Here is a 24,395-nt window from a genome sequence, read left to right as displayed (position 1 = left end):
TGCTTCTTTATGCTAAACGCAGGTGGCACGTGGCTTAATAACTTCATTCGTGACGTAAGAGCCAACCATATTTGTTTGGAATGACTGCAGTCACGAAAAACTGCTTCTATGCTAATCGAGGCTGTAGTAGATGTTTCTGCACCTTATCTTGAAACTTCCTCAGGTTTAAATTCAGCCCTGGCGGAAGTTGCGGCGGTTCACCACCGAACACGAATGTGGCTATCGCCAAGCGGTTAAGTTTTTTGCGGGAACAAGTGAGCCAATACAAAGATTCGTTTGGAAGCCTTTCACCCTACCTCTAGGATAGAGAAAACCGTAAGGATACCGATAACTACAACTTCGGTTAAGGTAAAGTTAGTTGCTCATGGCTGCAATAAATCTCTCTGTTTTGTCGGACTCCCGTAACCACTGTGTGAAAATAGTTTGGCTTTGTACATAAAGAAATCTTTAAAGAGCTTGCATTGAACTGTACAGCGGACTGAATAATGGCTTTTCTAAGCGTTCGCTGCGTCCCCGTAAATACGTTGTGCGAGCAATTGTTCTTCAGTTATCACTCCACTGAAGCGTTGCCTCAGCAGATAATATAACGTCACACAGCCAGAGCAACCAATTATACAACTGAAGTTACTTTGCAGGAGCAAAGCTAGAGAGAGCTATGACGAAGAATTTACGACATTGTTTCAATACATTGCTCCAAGGTGTAATCTATCAGGTTCAGTGAGAGACGGTTGCATGCCACACGAGGCAAATATAGGAAAACGAAGTCTTGGTACCCACCAGCAACACTTTTTTCCGCGGCTTCAAGAAATGTATCCTTTGAGGAGGGCACCTGGCCTTGCTGAGAGAGTTAAAAATAGTAAGAAACACAAGAGCGAGCTGAGCCACAAGAAACGTTTAAATGCAAGACACTCACGAACAGGTACACTTCTGCTTACAAGGAATCCGCAGCGTAAGGTTTGAGATTTCGTAACTTTGAGATGCTCGAAGCATATATATACATATAAGTGTCTGCTGTAGTTTCTTTGAAATATTGATGTCTAATGCATCATTGGTAATATTAATTATACTATGAAGACTACGATTAGCTCTGCTTGAATGAGTACAAAAAGTTGTTACTTATACTGACTATTATACGGCTAATTTGTATTCATCCGTTGTACTAAATTTTATCCAGGCTGCCTAGTACACCAACTGAAGCTATGCTTTATATCTGCTAGCCCAGAAAGGCGCCCTGTCTACTGGTGAAATAAAAATTAATTGAATTGAATATCGATCAATTCTAGCTCCACTACTTGGGATTGAGAAGAATTTGCTAGTGATATCTTGCATGGGAGAGATGAAGTGACAGTGACGTTAAATCCTTTAACACTGTGTGGTATGGTATATGGAGCCTAAAGAGGCACTGAGCATTGCTCATATAAATTTTCGACTAAAAACTAATTCAATAGCACTTCGTTGGCATTTTGATGTCGGCACGGCAGAGAAAGACGTTCGTTGTTCAGAAAATTGCATTAAAAAATCTCCCGTCTCTAGATGCAAACTAGTGACGTCTCACACCTAAACAAACTCCGTGGTCACTGTTTCGAAGTGGACGTTGTTGTAACTAGCCTCTGAGATTCGCCCGGAAAATCGACACCTGTATATCAACGATTGGCATTTCCTAGCTATAAAAGTTTACAATAATATGGGCCCCAACCTTCTGTGTGCGTGTTCTTTTCGTGATAAAGCGTAAGGCATTAATACAGATGGATTAACACGTGGTGTTGTCCTACGACCGCTAAAAAATTTATAATCGAATTTATTTTTCGTACCGTTTCGGTTTTGGTTTCAACAGCCTAACGATGACTGTGACTTCAAAGTGGGCTTACAGGTTGCTTTGCTTCACCCGCATCAAAAACGATGCTCACGTACTTGACAATGGATGTCCTTTTTCCGGACCCGAGCATTACATAGTAACACTGGTAACTTGTTTACCAAGGTATGAACGTCATTACGCATCTATACTACTATATACTGCACCAATATACTACGCAAAGCTTTTAACCAACTATATCCATCCCAAGAAATACCCAACGCGATTTTGCATTCACTGGGCTTCTACATGCCATCTACTTCCCTTGCTCAAGAACAATAGCGGACATTGACAGCCCCTTCCCGATTGAAAAAAAAAATAAGGAGCTCACGATTGCGTCACGGGTTTCAGTTAATAGCCCGATTCCAAGCTGTTGCGGCAATTCTTTGTAGAGCCTCCTCTAAGAGGCATCGCATCGTTTGTTTTTATGTGCCTTGCAAAAGGGCCTAGGACTTATAGTGCAAAGGTAACAAAGTCTTTAACCTTCATGAGGCCCTTTCAATGTTTATACCTTGAGAAGCATTACTCCCAGAAAATAATTGATCGGAACTGCTTGGCACAGGTATTACAATATAGAATATTCGTGGTTGTTACGCCTAAATAGTAGATGTCACTTGATTCTTGCAAAGAAATGAAATGAACCTGCTCTTCAGGGTAGATCTGTCTTCATTCATGAATAGACAGGACCATTGGAACCGTTAGTGCTGAAACGTGTCACCCTCCTGTGCCAATGTGTTTTGGTGTCTAACTTTAAGTTAATACCGACCGTCAGAATAAGCTTATGCACTGAACTCAATCATCAGCCGTCATATGTTCACTGAAGGTAAAAAAAAGTCTACAAGCTCATTCGGGCACAATATAAAAACACCTGGGGCTTCACATATCCCTAGTCCGTGCTCCTTTTCTTACTTTATAAAGCTCTAGAGAGGACTTCTGCGCTTTCTAAGACATGAGGGCTAAATTGGTATTTCGTATCGGAATAAAACAGTGCGTAGGAGGAGGACGCAGAAAGAAAGAGGCGCACAAGAGTGGTCGCGTGCGCCTCTTGCTGTGTCCTTGTTCCATGCGCTGTTTTCTTTCGGAATGCAGCACCGACTAGCCTCACACCGTGCTATTGTGAGCTCCAGTACTTCCGTTTTGCTAAAATTGCTATCATGTTCATCGCGCGTCGGTTGATTCCGACACCCTACACGCTGACCAATCTCGTGAGCCGAAGGCGACTGGCTTGGAAAAGCCATCCACACTAGAATGCTGCTCTTGCGCTCTTAGTTATAAGGCAGATTTGAAACGCAATCAAAGGCTGTTTAAACTTTACTAGCCATTTTTAACCATTTAAAGTGGAGAATTATGCCATTTTGATATGTGAAGTATGGTATAGTTACGGTCGGCAATCACTGAAGCTCTCTACAAGGGAAGGCTCAAGTGCTTTTTGCTGACTTTCCCGAAATCATTGTCATTTTCACTAAAGCGAGTCTGTCCGCTCACCGGGCTATTACTTGCTTGGAGCTGCTGAAGACCAGCGTCAGTCACCGTGAGCGTGGCTGCGTACTTGTTGACGACATCGAGGATGCCAGATGCCTGCAAGTAACACAAGCCAACAAGAATGCAAGTGGGTCAGAGTTTTCTATTGAGACATTATCATCTCTCGTAGAACGCGGCCTCAGCTCGTGTATACAGCAGCGCAGTGCTTTGCTTGCTGTAATGAAATAAACTTAAGCTTATGACAACCATACACGAATGTCCGTTAAAGTGAAAGTTCCCTAAAATGAAACAAGCCCGAAGCTATGTAACCAATTAATTTTAAAGCATTCAAATTGCTCGCAATGGTATTTTATTCGAATACTGACAACTGTTTGTATATTTTACATATTGAAGCGCTTGAAACGTACAGTAATTACCTCCCGAGAATTTGTTCCACGTTTATTCCGTCTTAAAATGGCCTCCCAAAGGATATTAAGATGGATGGATAAATCGATACTCATACCGCTGAAATTCTCGTTCCATTTCATTTGAACACAGATTCTCCTTCACGAGGCTGAGTGTGACGCAAACCCGGCAACCTACACGGCCCGCTACGCTTCAATCAACAGCTGAGCCAAACCAAACGGAAGGAGATGCGGCATCCGGTACGTTTTAATGAGACAGTACGGCCGTCTAGATGTCTTGCAAGCTGCAGAAACTGGGAATCCAGTATCGGATGTTTCACGAACAAAACATACTGCTGATTTGCCGAAATTACTTGTTCTGACCAGAAAGCAGTACAATAATGCCTGCCAAAATGATCGGTGAGCTGTAATTTGCAGTGAAACAGATTTTTTGTGTGTGTACGTCCAAATTTGAACTGCAAACTTAATGATGGTGGCACTTTTTTTCACGGCATTTGACTGTATACGGCAACAGTGAAACGTGAACCAAAGAAATATGGGGTTTATTGATCCACCCTCCTTTTACTAATGCAAAGAAATCACCTCTACTGCTGCCACAGTGTTGCCTCGATTTACCTCAGCTTCTGCGCTAAGGATCGATACTTCTGCATACTGTCTCGAGCACGAGTGCAAGGAATGTAGAGTGTAGTGTGTTTTGATTGATAGGATGAACAAAATGCCACCAAAGGGGACAGTTGGGGTGAACTAGGGTGGCGGTAAAGGAGACAAGCATAACAGCATCACTTAAGACGGAATGCAGCACCGCACATGGCTAGGTCGAGTGGCTCCTCCAACCAACGTTATAAGCTGCACAAATTCAAGAACGACGTCACGATGAAGGCAACGTGTAATGAAAATTCAACATTCCTTTTATTTTTTCCTTGATGTATGATGTATTTGGGTCTTTCGCCGTGATTTTGTGCTTTTCATTTTTCACAAGTGCTGTGTCATTGCCTTCATATATTTTGTTTCTGAACTCCACACTAGCCTCTGGCTATGGGTTCAGTCAGTGTTTTGGTAATTTGTATGCCAAGAGTAGAAATAAAATGAATGAATGAATGAATGAATGAATGAATGAATGAATGAATGAATGAATGAATGAATGAATGAATGAATGAATGAATGAATGAATGAATGAATGAATGAATGAACACATATCAGTCACGCCCAGCAATCTGAACAGCGACAGCTGGAAGCAGCTTCGCCCGCGCGGCACGCATGAAACTTGCCTTCACGCGCGCAATTATGCGCTCACATCGCTGAAGCGGCAATGAGGCACTTTCCGCAGAAAAGAACCTCTGCAAAGCAAAACAAAAACGTAGCAACTAACTGATTTTAATGCGAAAGGATTATCTGGCTCACCAGCAACGAAGCAAGGTATCGTTGGCAGACACAACGGTCCGAAAATTCGAATGACAGGCATCACCAGAACTGCCATAGTAACCATAAGAGCCAACAGAGGACCCAATGCATAGAGAGACCCCCAAAAGCCTCTGGACCAAAGGGAAGACCATTAAGGAAAACGCCTTTGACGTGAAGGCCATCACCATTTTATGACTTCGACCTTAAGGCCTTTTAACCTAAAGTCCTTGCTTTCTCAGAAAATTCAGAGCACATTCGGAACACCGGCGCAGCGCGGAAGCAATATCTCCAGCGCGCGCTTTAGCGAAATCTAGAACAGTGGAGAAAGAACCCCAGAGAGCGCCTAACTTTGTCTCGTTTGCTGTCCCCTTCACTTTGCTAGCTGACGCGGCGCCATAGGAAGCATGTCCGCGCGTGCCGTGAAAAATCGAGAGGGTTGGCGAAAATGATTCGCATTGCTAATGGAGAAAGCGTAGCCTTGAGCGTGCTAAGTGATACCTTCACGTCGTTCGCGCGTCGGAAGCGCCGCATCGCAAGAAAGAGTTACAACATTCTGGAAGCTGGACTCTACGTCTGGCCAATGGTACGCGCACCAAGCGCGAGATCAGAAGGACATTGTACACTTAATACTCTGTGTATCTGTGTGCCTTCCTTGGCACGAATAACGAACAGACGCGGCACACCCCGATACATGAAGGGCGTTGACCCCTGTCAGACAGCCCGCACCGCCGTTTAAGCTTCAGAGAAGCACTCCCGACTGTCTCCCGGGTCAACACCAGTTGTCCAGCCATAGACCTGCGAGGCAGCGTGCGCCAGCCTGCGGGACGCCTCCGCCGTGACCCTCCGGTCGCCTGGCTGTCGCAGCGCGCGGTGCAAAAATTGTGCTCTGTTTTGTTACCTCCCTCTTTTGTTAGTGCAATTTAGGTGCGAGGTTACTATTCTATTGTAGTCTCCCTCGAGTGTTACTTTTCATGAGTTGCATCGTACTGTAGTCGTTTTGCATGTGCTGACACCAGTGATTGTGAATTCCTCTGTATCATCTCTTTGCTGTATAAACTGTTCTGCTCTATAAACTTTCTTCCCAATCTCTGGATGAGACCGGCGAAAGCTGGACACCATATCAACCCCCCCCCCCCGTTGTCTTTTGGTAGCTGGTTTCTAGCTGAGCTTCTCACGCTGAGTCGAGGCCATCTCCTTTAGACCAAGACCGCTACCGCACAAAGGTGCCTGGAAGTGCATGCACAAGACCGCAAAAGGTAACGGCCTTAGAGGCCATTACTCTAAAGGCCTTTGAGAGTGATCGTTAACTACTAGTACTAATTAATAAACAAGAAAAGTTAACTAGTAGGCCATGATAATAGAAATGTTTCTGCATTCAAATCACCTACATAGCCTTAATAGCCCGTTTCTCTCCTGGTTCGTCCAGGTCACGAAGCTATGGGTTGGTCTATGTTTTATAGGGCTTTAATGTCCCAAAGAAACTATTGCTATGAGGGACGCCGTAGTAAAAGGCTCCGGCAATTTTGACCACGTGGGGCTCTTTAGCGTGCACTGACATCGCGGACACGGACCACTAGAATTTTGCCTCCATCGAAATTCGACCGCCACGGCTGAGTTCAAATACGCGTCTTTCGAGTCAGCAGCCGACAGCCATAAGCACTGAGCCACCGCAGCGGCACATCGAAGCTAAGAGTCTGCGCCGACCGCACTGGGCGCTGGCTGTTCTCTGCGTTTTTTTTTCGCTGCTGCGAGTAAAGCAACAAGCAATCGGCTTAGGCATGCGGTCGGCCGTGTTTGATGGCCATCTTGCCCCTGCCGCTGTATCACAGGCCCTCCGTGATTCTGAAAGAAGCCACCTAATAGCGGCTTTCTACTGCCCTGAGGTAACGGCGTAAATATGTCAGAAATCGAATCTAGGGCATATATTTCAAGGAGGGGTAAGAAATGCAAAGGTCTGCCCAAGATCACAAGCCCACAGCTGTGTTCGACACAGATGCTCGGTTTCAGCTGCCTCCTCTATTCTTGAAGCGTTTCATTACGTTCTAATCAAAGTACACAAACACAGATCAGACTCAATACCGCACAAACATGTGCGGACTTTCTGGTGGTTTTCATCATGCACCAGTTGACATTGAGAAGCATTTCTGCAAGCAGTACAGTCGCCACGAGGCCCTCAGTGATTGTACACTACTTAGACGCAAAACTTTACTGGTAGCTTCCCTCCCGCCGGAAGAATCTTACGAAGCAGCTACCCAGAATAGCACCCTTTAAAGTTTCCGACTTCCCATTCCTAGACTCTGTGGAATTAGTAATGCAACAAATATTTACTGTGGCAGATCAAGTCAGCCACATCTGCCTTTCCTTTACTTCCTTTTACTGCAGAGATTACATATTATTTTGGCGGTACGCAAGGCATGGTGTACGCACTATGATGCCTTAATCAGAACGAGACCATCGGCATAATGTATTCGATAAAGTTGATGGTTTTTGTCAGAGATGCTTACACTCTGGCTACTATTGCTATTTCTATCTTTATCTCTAACGCCCAGCGTTGATCAGGAGCAACAACTGAAATATTCTTTTTCTCGCGTACTACAAAAGTTGTAGTCCATACTAAATGAGTTGTAAGGCAAACACACTTCGAACTTCATAATGCCAATTAGAACAAGTTACTCTCTTACATTTTTGCTAAACGGGTGCACTGAATGAAACTGGCTGACAAGGCGTCCAGTGTGCCTCTCGAACAACAGCGACAATTGATGTTTAGCGTGACAACAGGACATAGTAATGCCACATATGTGTTCTTTTAATCACTGCACAAGTGGACAAGAAAGCTGCATATAGCATTCAGGTAGTGTGGCAGTTGCTTTTGAATAGCAGCAGATTGAGCATAATGAAGAGAAACTATTCTGAATAAACTTTTCACAGTATAGTTGCAGAAAAAAAACTAATTTTGTTTCTACACCAAACTTATATTTGTGCGACATGAATTGGTGCCTAAATCCTCAGCTCCTTGAAAAAGAGGGTAAAATTGGTTCATTAACGGGCTAATTGAACAGCTCAACGGTGTTTTCCCAGGAGCATGTCTGCTCAAAAGTACTCATCAGGAATTCAACATGCGCATTGCACGCAAATGTTTTTTGAAAAAAACATTTTATTTGCCCGTTCATATCGATTGCTCTCTGCGGTTCATACAGCCTACCTCAAACACATAGAAATATTGTGCACAACAGAGTGCGGTACATGAACATTTTCGATTTGTTAAAACTCTTGTCTGTTCTTGAACCCAAAATACTTTAAATAAAATAGAAAAATATTACTAAAACATCGGTTTCGCATCAATGTTTGATCACAATTGTTTTGAAGCAGTTCAAACACATGCACCCCTTTCGGTACCAAGTTGCACTGCAGAAGTGTGTCCCACACAGCATAATTAAAGTGCCTCTCATTCGCCCCCGGCTTCCTCATTTATTAGTGCAGAAGCTATGGTAATTAAGTCCGTTTGAAAGCACCCTGCCTTCGCGTCAAGAAGGAGAGGCGCTGAAAAGAATGCTAGGCATGCTGAGGGCTGCTTGTAAACGAAAACTGGAGATTTGTAGTTTCCACATATGCTTGGCTAAAAGTTCGGTCAACGGTAATTTCGCGATTAGGAGCCATCCTCTTGTTAAATTAGATTCCTTGCACATCCCTCATTGTGTAACGCAGCAATTTATTATCTTCAAGCTATTTATTCGAGGTATAATCGGCTACTGCGTCCTCAGTAGCCTTTCCTACAGAGCGAGATGGAGTCAAACAAAGGAAATAAAAAGCGGAACGTGTGGAGATCAGTGACTTAAGCCGCACCAGCGGGAGGTAGCCGGACTGCGCATTGAGCAGCGCCTTGGCGTTCAGGACGGCTTCACACGGCACGGGCCTCGGAGCTAGGGTGATGCACTTATCGGTGACCTTGGCCACGTTGGATGTTGTCGACGGGAATGTGAGCTTCTCAGCAAGCTTCGAAACGAGGTCGGCCAGCTCATGCGCCGTCGTTCTCGTCTTGTCAGCCGTCGCCTTCATTTTGGAAATGTCTGCAAACAAAATAAGACGCGAATCACTCATTATGGACTCATGAGTCCGGAGAGGGGGGGGGGGGGGGGGAGAGGGGGGGGGGAGGATATTTGTTAGCAATGGCAAAACAAGTATGTGCCATGCAATGCGGCCGTCAGATACAAACTGCGGCTTAGATACGGAATGGTTTATTTTTTTCATTTCGTTTATTTATTGCGTACTGCAAACCAGAACTTTGTCCAAGCAGGATAGGAGCACATTATTTAAGACATCATACAAGAATACATAGCAGATGTAAGAGAAAATGAATCAGTCCTTGCAAATCGAACCATGACTAAGCTGTAATGAGGTCTCAATCGGAAACAGCATGCGGAAAAGGTATTTATGGCAGTCAGTTTTCGAACATTGTGGTGTAAGAAAGTGCGTGTTATGATGTAGAGTATGGCGCGTGGATAGAAGAGATAAGTATACGGAAAGGTCTTATAGTAACTAGTGATTAAATAGTGAATAGATTAAGCTAAGGCATCTTTCCTGCTTCGCACTTCAAGTTATTTAATATTGTTACTTGCCATAAGCTCAGGAGGATAAAAAAAGTTTTTAACTTGAACAGCTTTCCTTTGAGCGCCTTCAAGTTATATACAGTTCTGTTTAATTAAAATAGGGATCTCTACTCTTGATCATTCTCAAGTTTCGGTCTTGTATATGTGTAATATTTCTGAAATTGCACATTTGGGAGAAAATTTCCATTTATGCTTCATAGAGCACAGCTTGTGGACCGAAGACAAAGAGATGTATATAAGCAAGTTCCAGGAATGATCCTTAGTGATTGCTACACTAGGTACTTCGAACTATTAACGTGTCTCAATGGTAATAATCAGAGTTGATACGCATTCTTTGATGGATTTTTTAGTGTTGTCCGAAGAACAATTTTTACGGGGTTAGCGACCATAGGAAACTCAATACACTAATGAAGCATATTGTCTAGACTTCAGTTCAGTTAATTTTCATCAGCCACACAAGAAATTTGTGTTGCACTGGCAACCACGTTGACAATCATTTATGTACAGCTCAGTAAGTAAAGGCCTCAGGGCACTTCCTTGGGGTCAGACCGAGAGGATTCGAAGACAAATCGATCTGCTGTAGGCAGCTGGACAAAGATATACTTTATTGGTCAGGTAATCAGCAAGCCATCAGATTAACATATCTGGAAGATTAAGGCCTTTTTGTTTTAGGATACGTTAACTTGTCTGCCTTAGGTAAAGGATTAGCTGAACTCCATGAATGCTGCATGTTAAGCTGCACTTAAGCAACTCTCACGCAATGTTTTCCAAAATGCATAAACTATTGCATTAAATGTGTCGCTCTCGAACAACCTTTTTCGAAGCCGATTAAAAAAAAATTAGCTATTAAAGATAGTTGCTCTTGGCGCTCAATACATTTAGTGAATTATTCATATTGTGTCAGTCTGATTGTTCGTGTAGGAGCTGTAGTTGCGCCGGATTGAAGTACAAAATGAGCAGGAGTTGATGAAGAACATGAATTACTGGTCCTATTCAGTACGGCGATATTAAACATCATTTACACTTTGTTAACAATAAGATAAAAAACCAAACATTCAGTCGTATATCAAGAGGCGCGTGACATCTTAGGAGCTAAAGGTCGCTGGCTGCATAGCCCTGGTGCTTCCTCTTCCTCCGTGCTCAAATCCCTGTCTTCCCGCTTAAGTAACGTTCGGCAGCATTTCGGAGACAATCTTCTTCACCAGTCAAAAATACATTGTCGAGACGAAACATCTGGCTTTATTTGTACTCAACAGACAAATCAGAGTGCAGTGCTCGGCACGGAAGTGGTGAAACCCTGTCGAAGGCCTCGTGTTGAGGCCTCATCTCTTGTTGTTTACGAATGCGGAAATACAAAGGCGCTCCGGAAGGGGAAGAGTGACGTATAGCACACGTCCCGTTTGAAGCAGCCTTTCACCGCTACGGGGCGCTCAGCAAGCAGAACTGGCCACGCCGCGTTTCTATATTGAACAGCACGCGCACCTGAGGTAACAGATTCGAACGTGCCGGTGTGTCAGTGCACAGAGGATTTCTAAAACTTCCTAGCCTAAAACCAGAAGTGTGAACTCTAAGCGACCCTGTAGAAATTCTCACTCAGTAAACTGTTGAAACAACCGAATACTCACGCACGATATCTAATAATATTAATAATATGAAGATGTTTCTTCTTCGCATACTTCATCGGCTCACATCCGCGCAACCACGCATTGCTTGAGGTCGTGCTGACAGGACAAGAAGGGGAGGTAAAGAATCAAAATAACTTGAAACGTGAGCCTAAGCCTTGCATTCATTTCACAAGCACGACACTGTCCACGCAATTTCAGATTTCAAAAACGTTTTATGTGCTTTTGCACAAAAATGTGCAGGAAGTGCATGACAAGCGATAGGATGCTATAAACTAAACAGCTGCCTACATATACCAGCAATTTAAAATAAAGGCTCTGAAATTTTCTTCCTAGTACCCTATAGAAAGGTTGTTCGCTGTGATTAGGCGAGCTTGCTTCTCCGATACACGCGTTTTACAGTACCGCTGACAGCGCTTGTGTAGCAAGGCCATATTCTAGTGAAACTTCCACGTGTTTACATCCGCTAGATATGAAGCTTCTTTGAAATGCAGAAGGGTTTCTGTTCCACCCTCAAACAGAGCTGCTACTGTGCAGTGTGTCATCCAATCTCAGCTGTTACCGAAAAAGGAGTACGCCAAGAAATATGTAAAAGAAACAAAAACCAGGACGAAATTTCATGTAGTGCTCAGAAATTGCAACTATACGTGTTAGCAATGCTACGCTAGTGGCCCATTGGAGAGGAATCTGAAGGGCAGTGAAAGGGATGTGGGCAGAGAAACTTCGCTTAACCGATGATGCATACTCAAGGTCCAGCTCCGGAGTTCATTCAGCTCAAATATTTTAAATTTTGAAATTCATTTGTCTTAACTCTTAACTATTATTACATGGAAAGGATAGATTTCCTGTGATTCATGAGATGCTTTTAATATGGAGATATTCGTTAGACTGAGGTTCATAAAGTTAGAGCTTTATGTAACTGAATATCGAAGTGTGTTTATTCTTCCGGATTCTAACATTATGCACGCTCAACACAATGAGCGCCAAAAAGACCAAATAAGATAACAGCTGACAGATTAGCCACCGACTTCGATATGCCAGGCACCGCTTCTGATCGGTTGAAATGCTTCATCAAGTTTTTGAAGCTTTCTACTTACGGTCAATCACTCTCTTCACGAGAAGGAGCGGAGACGAAACCACGCCACCCTCGACGTCTTCGGCGATCAGCTTAACGCAACCTAAGCAAAAGGAGAGACTGCTTTACACACCTCCATCACAGTGAAAAGCCAATGCTTGTCGAGCGCTGCCTTGATACCTGGCGCAATTTAGGTGAATGTCTGCATCGCACACAAGGCGACACCATCTATTGAACAAATTACACAGTGTATATATTCATGGCCTTTAGAACGTACGCTTACGTGTACTTGAACAAGGTGCCTAGCAAAATAAAAAAAGCGTCGTATTGATGTCTCGAAAAATAAGTACCGGTTGGTCTATGGCCATTTTACGGACAGCAGCTGTTGTTTCCTTTAAAAATTCAATTCTCGCAAACTTTCCTTTCTATACACGGTATCCACAGTAGACGGTCGTAACCGGATGTACAAAAACAAGTTTTCGGTGAAGCGGAATTGATAAGTGCAAGGCGTTCCTGGCTGGGTACTGACAATTCAACTGTAAAATCATAATCTCGATCTCTCTTCAATGTCAAGTTCAACATCTGAGGTAGAATATCACCCTCTATTACTTGCATATTAAAAACAAATATCGTATATACACACTCGTTGTTTTACCCTTCAGAGATTTTCGTTTTAAACACTGTCAGTCCACCTCTGTTGAGGTGGATTGAACAGCAAAGGATACAATACGAATCTCATGTGAATTAATCAACAAAATAATTAAGTTAAGTTACCTAATAAACTTGTTGATCTTATGGGCAAGGTTATATTGAAAAATAGACATCAACATCGAAGTTGAGCCCTGCTTATAACTATTTAATCGGCAATAACGTTCGAAATATCGAGCGTCAAAACTAGGCATGTGAAAGCATGTTGAGATGGTTTTCCCGCACTATCAATTAAAACATGGCGCCGCTGCCCGCGGGACCATCGCGGACATCAAATTAACTTCTTCTGCGTCATAAAATACAACTGCGGCTCTATTTGATGCATAAATGAGAGCGACGCCATTTTAAATATGCAGCGCAGGAAAGCCACCTCAACGAATTTCCAAATTTGTATTTGGGCGGTCGATATTTCGAACGAGATTGCCGATTAATAAAATATAAAAACGCACCTCACCATCGATGTTGACGGCCATCAATTTCGCATTATAACCTTGCCCGTAAAATCAAAAATAAAAAAGGATTGTCGATTTGCGCATTTAGGCCGAATGCGAATTAGATGCTCTAGCAGTTCAGTTTTCCACTCGTTCCGCTTTTCAGATCTAGTGTTTACGGATGCCACTTCTTCGGACAGCGATGCTGGGTTAAGGTCCATATATGCGGAATTGTCCATTCTCTGTATTCATAGATCACTGGGAATTTTCTACTAGTTGTGGTGCATTGATGGAGCGTACAAGCGATGTGCCATTATCCTCCTACAGCAGGTGCTGCCACGGTGGGACTTCGGTTGCGACTAAGGTTGCTCTTCCTGAGCGGCCTTTCCTGAATAATTCAGCTGCGGCGTGACACGGTGGGCAGGTTGCTAGGTACAGTCAGGGACAAAAGTCTCCGGACCATGTGTTCCTCTAACGAAGCCGATAGCTGTGGTATTAGTTGGCGGCTGGAGACCAAACTTGTGGTGGTAAAAGTCAATTTTTTGTTCTTTCATCTCCACAAGTGCGGTATCCAGCCGCTGTCTGATAGTAGAGCTATAAGCTTCGTTTGAGGAACACGTGGTCCGGAGACTTTTGTCCCCGACTGTACATGTACCTGTGTACCTAGGCAGGCTGCTCACCATCCGGTGGGCCGATGGGCAATCTGACTCAAAACAGGCTGCAGACTAAAAGACTGAAAGACAAACAAAACGGCTAAATGCGCGGAATGGCCACTGTTAGTGCTATCACACTAAGGTTTACCAGTTATTTTAGGTAACTAATCGTTTAACTATTGATCCGTATGAGAGACATAATGCCCGCCATGCTGTAAAACACAGCTCAGCACATCGCACCTGCCTTTTCCTAAGAGATTTCGAAATACAAATCAGCAAGGGTTTATTATTTTAATTCAACTCACCCTGCATGTGCTTTTTATTAATGGATTATGGTTCATGGGCGTTTAACGAGGTTTTATGCGATTGCACTTTCAACTTGCGTGCGATCATGGTTTCCACTGCGAGATGATAAGACAAATGAGCGCATGGTGTCTTTCGCAGTTCCTAGGATTGATCATACGATTCTAAATGCGGCGCAAATCAATAGAGGATCAGTTTACAGAAGATTTCCTCTTGCCTTACGATATGTCACAGCTTTCGCCAACAGAGACACTTGTTTAAGATTTGGACATCTCTGCCGCCGCCGCGGACATAACAGATAAAGAGAACATGTATTGCCGAATCTTTTTTCTTTAATTTATGTCTGAGAAAATCGGGCGAATATAATCAGAACGTAACTGCAAGAGGCAGTAGGGTACAGCAATGGGACATCCCACCATTAGCGAAGGAGGAAAATAAAGAAATCCTTAGGAGCAATGCAAAGAGGGAAAGAAGCTGGTGAGGATCAGCTAACAGCGGATATGTTGAAGGATGGAGGAGAGATTATGCTAGAAAAACTAGCCACCCTCAGTTGATGTCCCTCTTAATCTTGTAGAGGGAAATTGGGTTGATGATAATTGTTCGAGGATGCTTGACGTCTTCCAGATTCGAATTGCTCAATCACATTGCTAGAAAACATTTCTGGAGAGGTTAGCTTTTTGTAACAATTAAAAGCACAAAGGAAGATACAAGCAAGGAGAAAACATATTTACACTTGACTGACTCGTAGTTCTACGTGATGAAACCAGCCCTCGGTACTGCCAAAACAGCTGGTTTTAAACCCTATGTCCCCACCCTCGGTGGGAAGAATAACCAATCAGTTAAATGCGGAAACATCCACCCAATAAATTACTGGGGAAAGGAAAGCATCACCAATCAACAATTCGGAAAGGACAACACAACCAACTCATCGCGACAAACACTGTACAGCTGCAACGGAAAAAGATTAGAACAAGTGACTCATGACCGGAGCGGAAAAATTGCGAGACGCGGCGCTATTGTAGCCGTACGCGCAGATAGCAAGAGTGCCTGGCACATTCCACTTTTCAATGTGGGGGTGGCCGATGGAAAGCAGCCCATCCGAAAGCAGGCACTCCCACACATTACTTTTGACAGAGCATCGCCACTTTTTGCAGAGCTTCCCCAGCACATTTTTAAAGGAAAATGGTGATAAAGATAAAAATGATCGCCACGCCAGCTTAAAAAAAGTAAATAAAATGAGATTATGTGCTCAGCCACCTTAGCACATGGTTTGGCTGATAAGAGATCTACAGGTGTTCGTTTAAGATGCTACATTTCAGATGGGCGGATGTCTAGGTGGGCTGCTTTCTGTCGGCCACCCCCGCTTTAGAAAATGGACTGTTCCTGGCACTCTGGCTATCGGTGCACTCGGCAACAGCAGCACCGCGTGTCGCGATTTTTTCGCTCCGGTCATGATCCACTTGTGCCATTCTTTTTCCGTTGCAGCTTGTAGGGTCTGCTCGCGGGCAGGTCAAATCTCGCGCCGCTCACCGCGGGTAGCCTCGGACCCCTTCTTCCCGAGTTTTGGGGCGGGGGGAGCGAGGCTGGGAGAAAGCCTTTATAAGGCGAGACCGGGAAGGCTCGCGCTCTCTCGCTCTTGGACCAGCCCTGCCAAAGGACCACCTGACCCAGCTGCCACGACGACGACCGGCCCCCCTGATGTGAGAATAAACCGTTTGTACAAAGTCCTGCCTCGAGTGACTGCCTGTGCGTCCCCGCGCAGAGGAATTGCCCACAAATAATGGCGCCCAGCGTGCAGCTTTAATTAACACCTTGTGGACGATTTCTCTGCCGATTTTGGGACGTGCAGCCAGACTCGTGGCAGGCCCTCTTTGTTCAGGGCCACGCCGGACCGCTAGGGTTAAGGAGCGGGTCAGGCGGAATGTTCGCGAGGTAGCGACTTGTGTAGTGTTGTAAATTTGTTAGGGGTTTTGTGTTATTTATGTAGTTTTCGGGCGTTTTTCTGTTGTGTATTTCCGTGTGTTTGTAGATAGATTGTTGAGTATATGAATGTTCTTGTTGCCATGAGCAGTTAGCCGGTGCGGCCGGACAGTTAGCGCGAACTATGCCTCCCAGAAAGGATGTTTCAGCCACGGCTTTGGATGGCGGGGCAGCCGGTAGTGAGACGGCCGACGCGGCGGCCGTAATAGGGCAGGTGACTGAGATGTTTGCCGCATTAGCCCGTCAGCTCGGTTCGGTGGCTGGCGCCAACCAGGCCGCAGCATCGGTAGCATCGGCGACAGCATCGCGCCCGCGGATAAATATGGAGGTCCCCTCCTTTTCCGGGTACACGGACGCGAAATCAGTCCACGAGTTTTTACAACAACTCGAGGACTACCAGACGGCTCTGGGCGCCCCAGATGACGTAATGCTAGGGCAGGTCCTGCCTGTAGCACTCGTCGAGAGCGCGGCGCGATGGAGGCGCTGCCAGCCGACTTTCCAGTCGATGGCGGACATCAAAGACCGTTTCCGCGCCGAGTTCTTGCCGCCTGATTATGAGCGCCGGATGCTGGAGGAGCTCTCGTTGCGCACCCAACACCCAGAGGAAAGCCTCCTCGAGTACGTACGCGCAATGCAAGAGCTGTACAAGAGGGCAGATCCGACGGCAACCGACCGAGATCAGGTTGCGCGTGTGATCAGGCAGTGCCATCCACGCTTCAAGCCGTATCTGCCGGGCCGCAGTTTTACAAACCTCGAGGCCCTAGCGCAGGAGGCCAAAACCGTGCAGGCGGATTTACTGGCCGAACTGCGCTACCAGCCGCCCCCCAGGCTGGCCGAATCACTGGAACCGGGACGCGCATGGGATGGAGGCCGAGAATGCGCGATGAGGGCTCGGCGCGCCGAGGTAATGGCCGTGTAAAGGCAGGCGGAACCCCCTGTTGTCCCTCGCGCGCTGGACCCGTACGCATTCGAGCAGCGGCGCCGTGCCGGCCTCACAGGCCACGCGCCGAGCGAGCGTCAGGAATGCGCGGAGAAAGGGGAGAGTCGTCCCCAACCGCTTCGTGGAACGAGGGGTCCTCCGTCCACGCGGCGGGTGAACGACCGGCTTTGCTGGAATTGCAACCAGCCCAGCCACGTGGCACGCGAATGCCAAGCTAGGCGTATGCAGGGAAACGCCAGGCGCTGGCGGTGATGTCTGGTGGCACCGGCCTTTCACCGTCAGCGGGAGAATTTCATGGTTGTCAAGGCGCTAGTCAGGAAAAGAACTCCCGCGCCGGCGACGGGGAGGCCTTTGTCCCGCTCGCCTGTAGAGCTCAGGGAGTCGTTCCGCGCTCAAGCCCTTTTATGCTAGTGCAGTTAGCGGGTCGATGCTACTCTGCACTCGTAGACACGGGCTCAACGCTGTCACTGGTCGGTGACGAGGTGTACGAGGCCTGCCGGATAGGTAACATCCGTGTCAGACCGGCCGAAACTCCGTTAAGCTTAGCAGCTGGGGCGGCAAAGGCAAAGGGAGCAGTGCGTCTTACGATGCGCTTTGACGGCAGAAAGCGGAGAGATCGCTTCGTCTATCTGCCTGGCTTGTCGATACCAGTAATTCTGGGAAGGGATTTTCTCTCGAGCGAAGGCATTGTGCTCGACATGGGGGAGAATGGCTGTCGTTACAGCCAGCTCGCCCCCCTCATTCCCTTCGAAAGCGCATCCTTGCCCAGCTGTCCTGCACAAAAGGTGGGTATCCACACCAGTGCGACAGAAAGGCAGGTGAGCTCCCTCGAGATGCTGAGAGACGGTGGCCCGTTAGAAGCGATTATTGCGTCTTTTTCAGGACCCAGTAGTCAGCGCTGAAGGCTCGCGGAAACTTTACTCCCGTTTTCGGATTGCTTCACGGAGAAACTGGGCAGAACCGACCTGCTTCAGCACGAGATTCAGACGGGTGATACGCGCCCTTTCAGGTGTAACCCGAGGCCGTTAAGTGCGCATAAGAGGCAGCTTCTCGACTGTGCCCTTGACGAGATGATTGACACCGGTGCGGTGAGACCCTCACAAAGTCCCTGGGCGTCACCAGTGGTTCTAGCGCCGAAGAAAGATGGATCGGTCAGGCTGTGTGTTGATTATCGTAAGCTCAACTCACTGACGCCTACGGTTGCGTACCCTTTTCAGTCGATCGAGGCTGTGATGTACGCGTTAGGGAACGCGAGGTTCTTCACAGTCCTAGATGCAAGCAGAGGGTACCTGCAGATTGAGGTGGCCGAAGGTGACATTGAGAAAACCGAATTCACCTGCCACCGCGGGTTCTTCGAATTTACTCGACTCCCGTTTGGTTTGTCTAACGCCCCGAGCACGTTCATGCGACTGATGGACATCGTGCTGGGCGATGCAAGGTTCAACTACGCCATGGCGTACCTCGACGACGTTGTGATATTCTCACAGTCGTTCGAGGAGCACCTCATTCACCTGAATTCCGTTCTCGATAGAATGAGACGTGCCGGTCTAACCATCAATCCAAAGAAAGTGCAGTTGGCATCGAAGAGAGTGAACCTCTTGGGCTTTGTCGTGGATGATGACACACTGAGACCGAATGATGACAAACTGCAGGCAATTCTGAACTACCCCTGCCCCATGGATGTGAAAAGCTTGCAGAGGTTTTTGGGTATGGTTGCGTTCTACAGGCAATTCATCCCGCGCTGTTCGGAGCTTGCAAGGCCGCTGAACCTGCTGTTGCGTAAAGGCTCGAAGTGGGTCTGGGGCAAGGAACAGAGTGACGCATTTGTTGCCTTGGCTCGCGCGATAGCGAATACCGCTAGTCTGCGCCTCCCCGACCTGAACAAGCAGTTTGTCTTGCAGACAGACGATAGTGACTACGGTGTTGGAGCTGTTTTGTTGCCGGAACACGAGGGCAAACTGCGCCCTGTCGCGTTCGCTAGTCGCACGCTCACATCAGCGGAGCGGAATTACTCCGTGACCGAAAGGGAATGCCTGGCGATCATGTTCGCATTGTCGAAGTTCGACATGTACCTAGACGGAGCGGTCTTCACCGTGCAGACAGATCATCAGGCATTGTCTTGGTTAAAGAGGCTCAAGAACCCCGCAGGCAGACTCGCGAGATGGGCGCTGACGTTGCAACGTTACGCGTACGCCATCGAGTACCGCCGGGGCAGCTTGAACAATGTGGCCGATGCTTTATCGCGCGCACCGTGGAATGCTGGCGGAAGCGGTTCAGAGGCGCAGCCCAGCTTTGTAAAAAGCGGCGTCACCGCTGTTGGAGAGGAGGAGAGGGCGGACGGGAGTGTCGCGCCCGGTTTGTAGAGAGAGGAGACGGACAAAGGTCCCGCACGGTGCTGTGACGGAAGGGAAACACAGCAGCTCGTGGCGGCGACCGCTCGCCTGCCTAGGAGCGAGGCAGACAGAAATCTGTCTTGGGGAGTAGCGGTCAGTAGAGAAGAGCTGATCGAGGCCCAGAAAGCAGACGGTCTTTGCCAGCGGGTGCTGAAGGAGCTTGCGAGCAGCGCAGCTTGCACCGGGAACGCTGAGGGCAAGTACGACGCATATCTGCTGGGCGATGATGGCTTGCTGCTCCGCTACATCCCCCAACTTGACGAGGAAGAGGCGATAGCATCCCCTTTCCGAGTCGTGGTCCCGAGAAGGTTGCGGAAACGGTTCCTGCAGTACTTCCATGATTCAGCGCTGGCAGGCCTTGGCAGCGGCAGTAAGACTTACGACAAGTTATGCCGTGTCGCGACCTGGCCAGGCATGAGAAAGGATGTGCTGGGATACGCCCGTACCTGCCCGGTATGCCAGGTAGCCAAGCCTCGGGCGGGCAAGCCCGCTGGCATGATGAAGGCGGTAGTTAGCAACTACCCGTGGCAAGTGGTCGCGTGCGATATCATGGGACCCCTCCCTCGGTCCGCGCGCGGAAACCAATTCATCCTGGTAATAACGGACCACTATTCCAAGTGGGTTGAGGTTTTCCCCCTTAGGAAGCTTGTGTCGGAACGAATTTGGGAAAAACTGTTGGAGACTTTCACTCGTTTCGGTTTCCCTTCCGACCTGATTACAGACAATGCTTCGTATTTCACAAGCAAAGTCTTTGTAGACTCTTGTCGGGCGCTTCAAATCCGCCACAGGAGAACGAGTCCCTACCACGCTCAGAGCAACATAACCGAGCGGGTGAATCGAAATCTGAAGAGCATGCTGGTCGCGACGACCGAGGAGCACAGAGATTGGGACGCGCGGCTGTCCGAACTGGCGTTCGCTACAAGGACAACCGTGAACAGGTCAGTGGGTATTACACCCGCTTACTTGAATTTTGGGAGAGAGATCGCTTTTGCGCTAGAGAATGCCCTACTCGACGCGGCGGGGCCTGCGCCCCCTCCGCTTTCGCAGTACGCGGCAAGGCTCCGGGAGCGCCTGGAGGCAGCGCAGCGAGCAGCCCGCGAAAACCTCGATGTCGCGCGCATGGAGCAGGCGGATCAGTACAACAAAGGTCGCCGTCACGTCGTTTTCAACACGGGCGACTTAGTACTCAAGAGAACGCACCCACTTAGTAACGCAGCGCGCGGTTTCGCCGCGTCGCTAGCGCACAAGTGGGCTGGGCCGTACGAAGTTACGGCACGGACTACGCCGCTCACCTACCAGCTGCGGTTGTTGACAAACGGCGAAACCGCCGGTCCGGTGCATGTCGCTGATTTGAAGGCTTTCCATCTTCGCAAGGACGATGACTGCGAAGCGGTGGAAAATCAGCGCGATGCGGCGATCTCACCCCCAGGAGGACGAGCAGATAGCGGTGCGGTTCGCAACCGACGCTACAACCTGAGGACCAGGTAGCACCCGTGTCTCTCGATCAATTATCACTCGCAGTGCTCTCGCCCTCTCAGTATGTCTTCTAGGAAGCTCCAGCGGACCGACGCCCGTGGCTCAGACTCCAGAAGGCAAGGCAGACCACCGTCGAACGGTGGCCGCCATCAAGGCGCGCCACCCGGCTGGCGGCAGCAGCCGCGCGAGTGGCGCAGGTTCCACGGCCGCGGTGGCCCCCACCGCCAGCCAAACCACGTGCCTAACCACTGGAGAGCACCTCCCAGTGGTGCAGGCCAACGCAAGGGCGCCAGGGATCATCAAGCGCAGGGCACCCCTCAGCACCCAGCCGGCGCTTCGGCCGCCGAGCAGCCGCAACCCAGGCGGTCCAGGAGCCATCGGCCGCTTGTACAAAGACGAGGAGCGGGCCGGCCTGTGTTCCCTCTGCGGCACAATTGTTAGGCACCGGCCCCGCCACGAGGCCGGTGCGCTGCATAGAGCGCGCAGGGAGGCGGCGGAAAAGCGCTTTGCGGCTGCAGCACCTTTCCCCGCTGTGCCACTGCAGAGGGTCAGCCCGGAGGAGGCGGCCCTCCGCATCCTCCTGTCCAGCCGCCCAGACCTGCTGTCCCCGGCGGCCGAGGAGCTTTGGAGGGCGCTGCCGGCAGGGCCCCCAGTGGAGCCAGGCGCCTCGCTCCCCCAGGCGGCTCGTGAGGAGCCCATCCAGCTAGCGGTGAGCGGCCCCCCGGCGAGCACCCCTCCCCCCTGCGACGACTCTATGGACCCGGACCCGGAGGTCATCGAATGTCTACTGGCGGACCCCGGGACGGACGTTTGAGGGGGGGGGGGAGATGTAGGGTCTGCTCGCGGGCAGGTCAAATCTCGCGCCGCTCACCGCGGGTAGCCTCGGACCCGTTCTTCCCGAGTGGTGGGGCGCGGGAAGCGAGGCTGGGAGAAAGCCTTTATAAGGCGAGACCGGGAAGGCTCGCGCTCTCTCGCTCTTGGACCAGCCCTGCCAAAGGACCACCTGACCCAGCTGCCACGACGACGACCGGCCCCCCTGATGTGAGAATAAACCGTTTGTACAAAGTCCTGCCTCGAGTGACTGCCTGTGCGTCCCCGCGCAGAGGAATTGCCCACAAGCTGTACACATATGTACACTTTGAACCATCACGATTTTGGAGAATTATACTTTCCTGCCGCGAGCTTCGCGAAAACTCACTTTCCCAACGTCCGGTTGACCTAAGTTCAAGGAAAGTCACTTCAACCAATCTGTTCCGCGTCGTGGCTCCTCATGCCTGCCGCTAGCGTGGCAATATCCTGTTGACCGCGCTTCAAGCTGGCAACGCACGCCGCTGCAGACATGGGACAAGAGCCACGCACTGTGACGCGGATACCGCCTCGCCGCAAGCACGTGCATACAGGATGCGACCTAATGAATGCGTCCCTGAAGGGAGTTTGACCTTTCCCGTAATCCTTCGCTATCCGGCGCCCCCCTTATTCCGCTGGGTTGAGTATGACTCACCCCTTCTCTGCGGTTGTGCGGAGGGCACAGAGAAAGAACGTAATGGGCGTTTCACTAACACGAATGGGATGCGGCAAACAATGTACAGCACCGCGAACTTCACACCCTCTATATGCAATGAGTTTTGACCTCGAGCGTACCAGGAGCTCGGAAGAACGCTAACATTATTTTAATTCATAAGAAAATAGACGTCAACGACTTAAAGAATTAAAGACCGATCAGCTTACTGTCAGTTGCCAACAAGGTATTTACTAAGACAATCGCTAATAGAGCCAATGAGACATTAGACTTCAATCAACCAAATTACCAGGCAGACTTTCGTGAAGGATACTCGACAATAGACCATATTCACGCTGTCAATCAGGTGGTAGAGAATTGTGCAGAACATAACCAACCCTATATATAGCCTTCATTGTTTACGAGAAAGCATTTGACTCAGTGGAAACCTCAGCGATAATGCGGAACAAGGGTGTAGAAGGAAGTTATGTGAAAATACCGGAATATATTAAGGCGGAAGCATTTAACGCCTCAACATTGTAAGCAGGAGCTGTCGACAAATATGTCACGCTTTTCAATTGGTCGAAATGGGCATGACGTCACAGTGCGCGAATTTCAAACGGGGCCAATTGTACTTTGGCTAGTAACCATGCAACCAATTAAAGGGATGGTATAGTGATGCTCCAAGTAATTGGGACCGAGTTTAGTAATTTTGATAATTAACGAATTAGCCTAATTAACCTTTCTAGTCCGATGAGAAATATAAATAAATCCGAGAAGGAAATTGGTCGAGTTGAGGGAATCGAACCAGGGCCTCCTGAGGGCGAGACGAGCACGCTACCACTCCGCAATGCCAGCTCGACGGTTTGGAATAAACTAAGGCAACAGCTGTATCATGCCGGTACTCACCTATGGGGTAGAAACGTGGAGACTAACAAAGGGGGTGCAGCCTAAGTTTAGGACAATGTAGCGAGATGTGGAAAGAAAAATGAGAGGTGTAACGTGGTGTAAGGGTAACGGAGTGGATTCCAAGATAAGGCAAGCGTAGCAGAGGGCGGCAGAAAGTTAGGTTGGCGGATGAGATTAAGAAATTTGCGGGGATACGGTGGCCGCAACTGGCAAAGCACAGGGTTAGTTGGAGAGACATGGGAGAGGCCTTTCCCCTGCAGTGGGTGTAGTCAGGCTGATGAAGATTATGCCGCACTTAACGTCAACACAGAAAAGATAACAGAAGTAAATAAGAATAAACCTACTGTCGAGCCGCTGTCCCATTTCTGTTTCAAATATGTTGTAGTCTTGTATAAGAAGGGTGTCGACTTCCTGGAAGAAGAAAAGATTAGAAGGTGTAAGCAATAAAGAAGCTACTTACGAGCAGCGAAACCGCTCAGAAACACGACCTTTCTTCACTCTCAGTTCGGAGCACAGCGACACAGTCACGAGAACCTCATCGATGGTCACAGAGCACTTACGACATATATTAATTAACTGCAGCTCCTATGGCTATTAAACAGCTTCAATCTTTTTCTTGTGCTGCTAGTCATCGCACAAGCAATTATTAGATGGACATGTT

General features: G+C 48.2%; 1 protein-coding gene across 1 annotated transcript in view; it reads right to left on the bottom strand.

Moving 5' to 3' along the window:
- Positions 1-24,395, bottom strand: part of LOC149361708 (uncharacterized) — a 173,264-nt gene that overhangs the window by 99,566 nt on the left and 49,303 nt on the right. Inside the window, exons 7-11 of the mRNA XM_089567465.1 lie at positions 24,079-24,145; positions 12,466-12,546; positions 8,955-9,206; positions 6,359-6,366; positions 3,349-3,430 (exon numbers count right to left, since the gene is read on the bottom strand). Coding sequence (XP_089423591.1) covers positions 3,349-3,430; positions 6,359-6,366; positions 8,955-9,206; positions 12,466-12,546; positions 24,079-24,145 — 490 coding nt within the window. The remainder of the gene's footprint in view (positions 1-3,348; positions 3,431-6,358; positions 6,367-8,954; positions 9,207-12,465; positions 12,547-24,078; positions 24,146-24,395) is intronic.

This window comes from Amblyomma mixtum, chromosome 2 (genome assembly GCF_055824585.1).
Source record: "Amblyomma mixtum isolate Tamu chromosome 2, ASM5582458v1, whole genome shotgun sequence".
Taxonomy (NCBI): domain Eukaryota; kingdom Metazoa; phylum Arthropoda; class Arachnida; order Ixodida; family Ixodidae; genus Amblyomma; species Amblyomma mixtum.
Note: the sequence above shows the minus strand (reverse complement) of the source record. Positions and strands in the feature narration are given on the sequence as shown.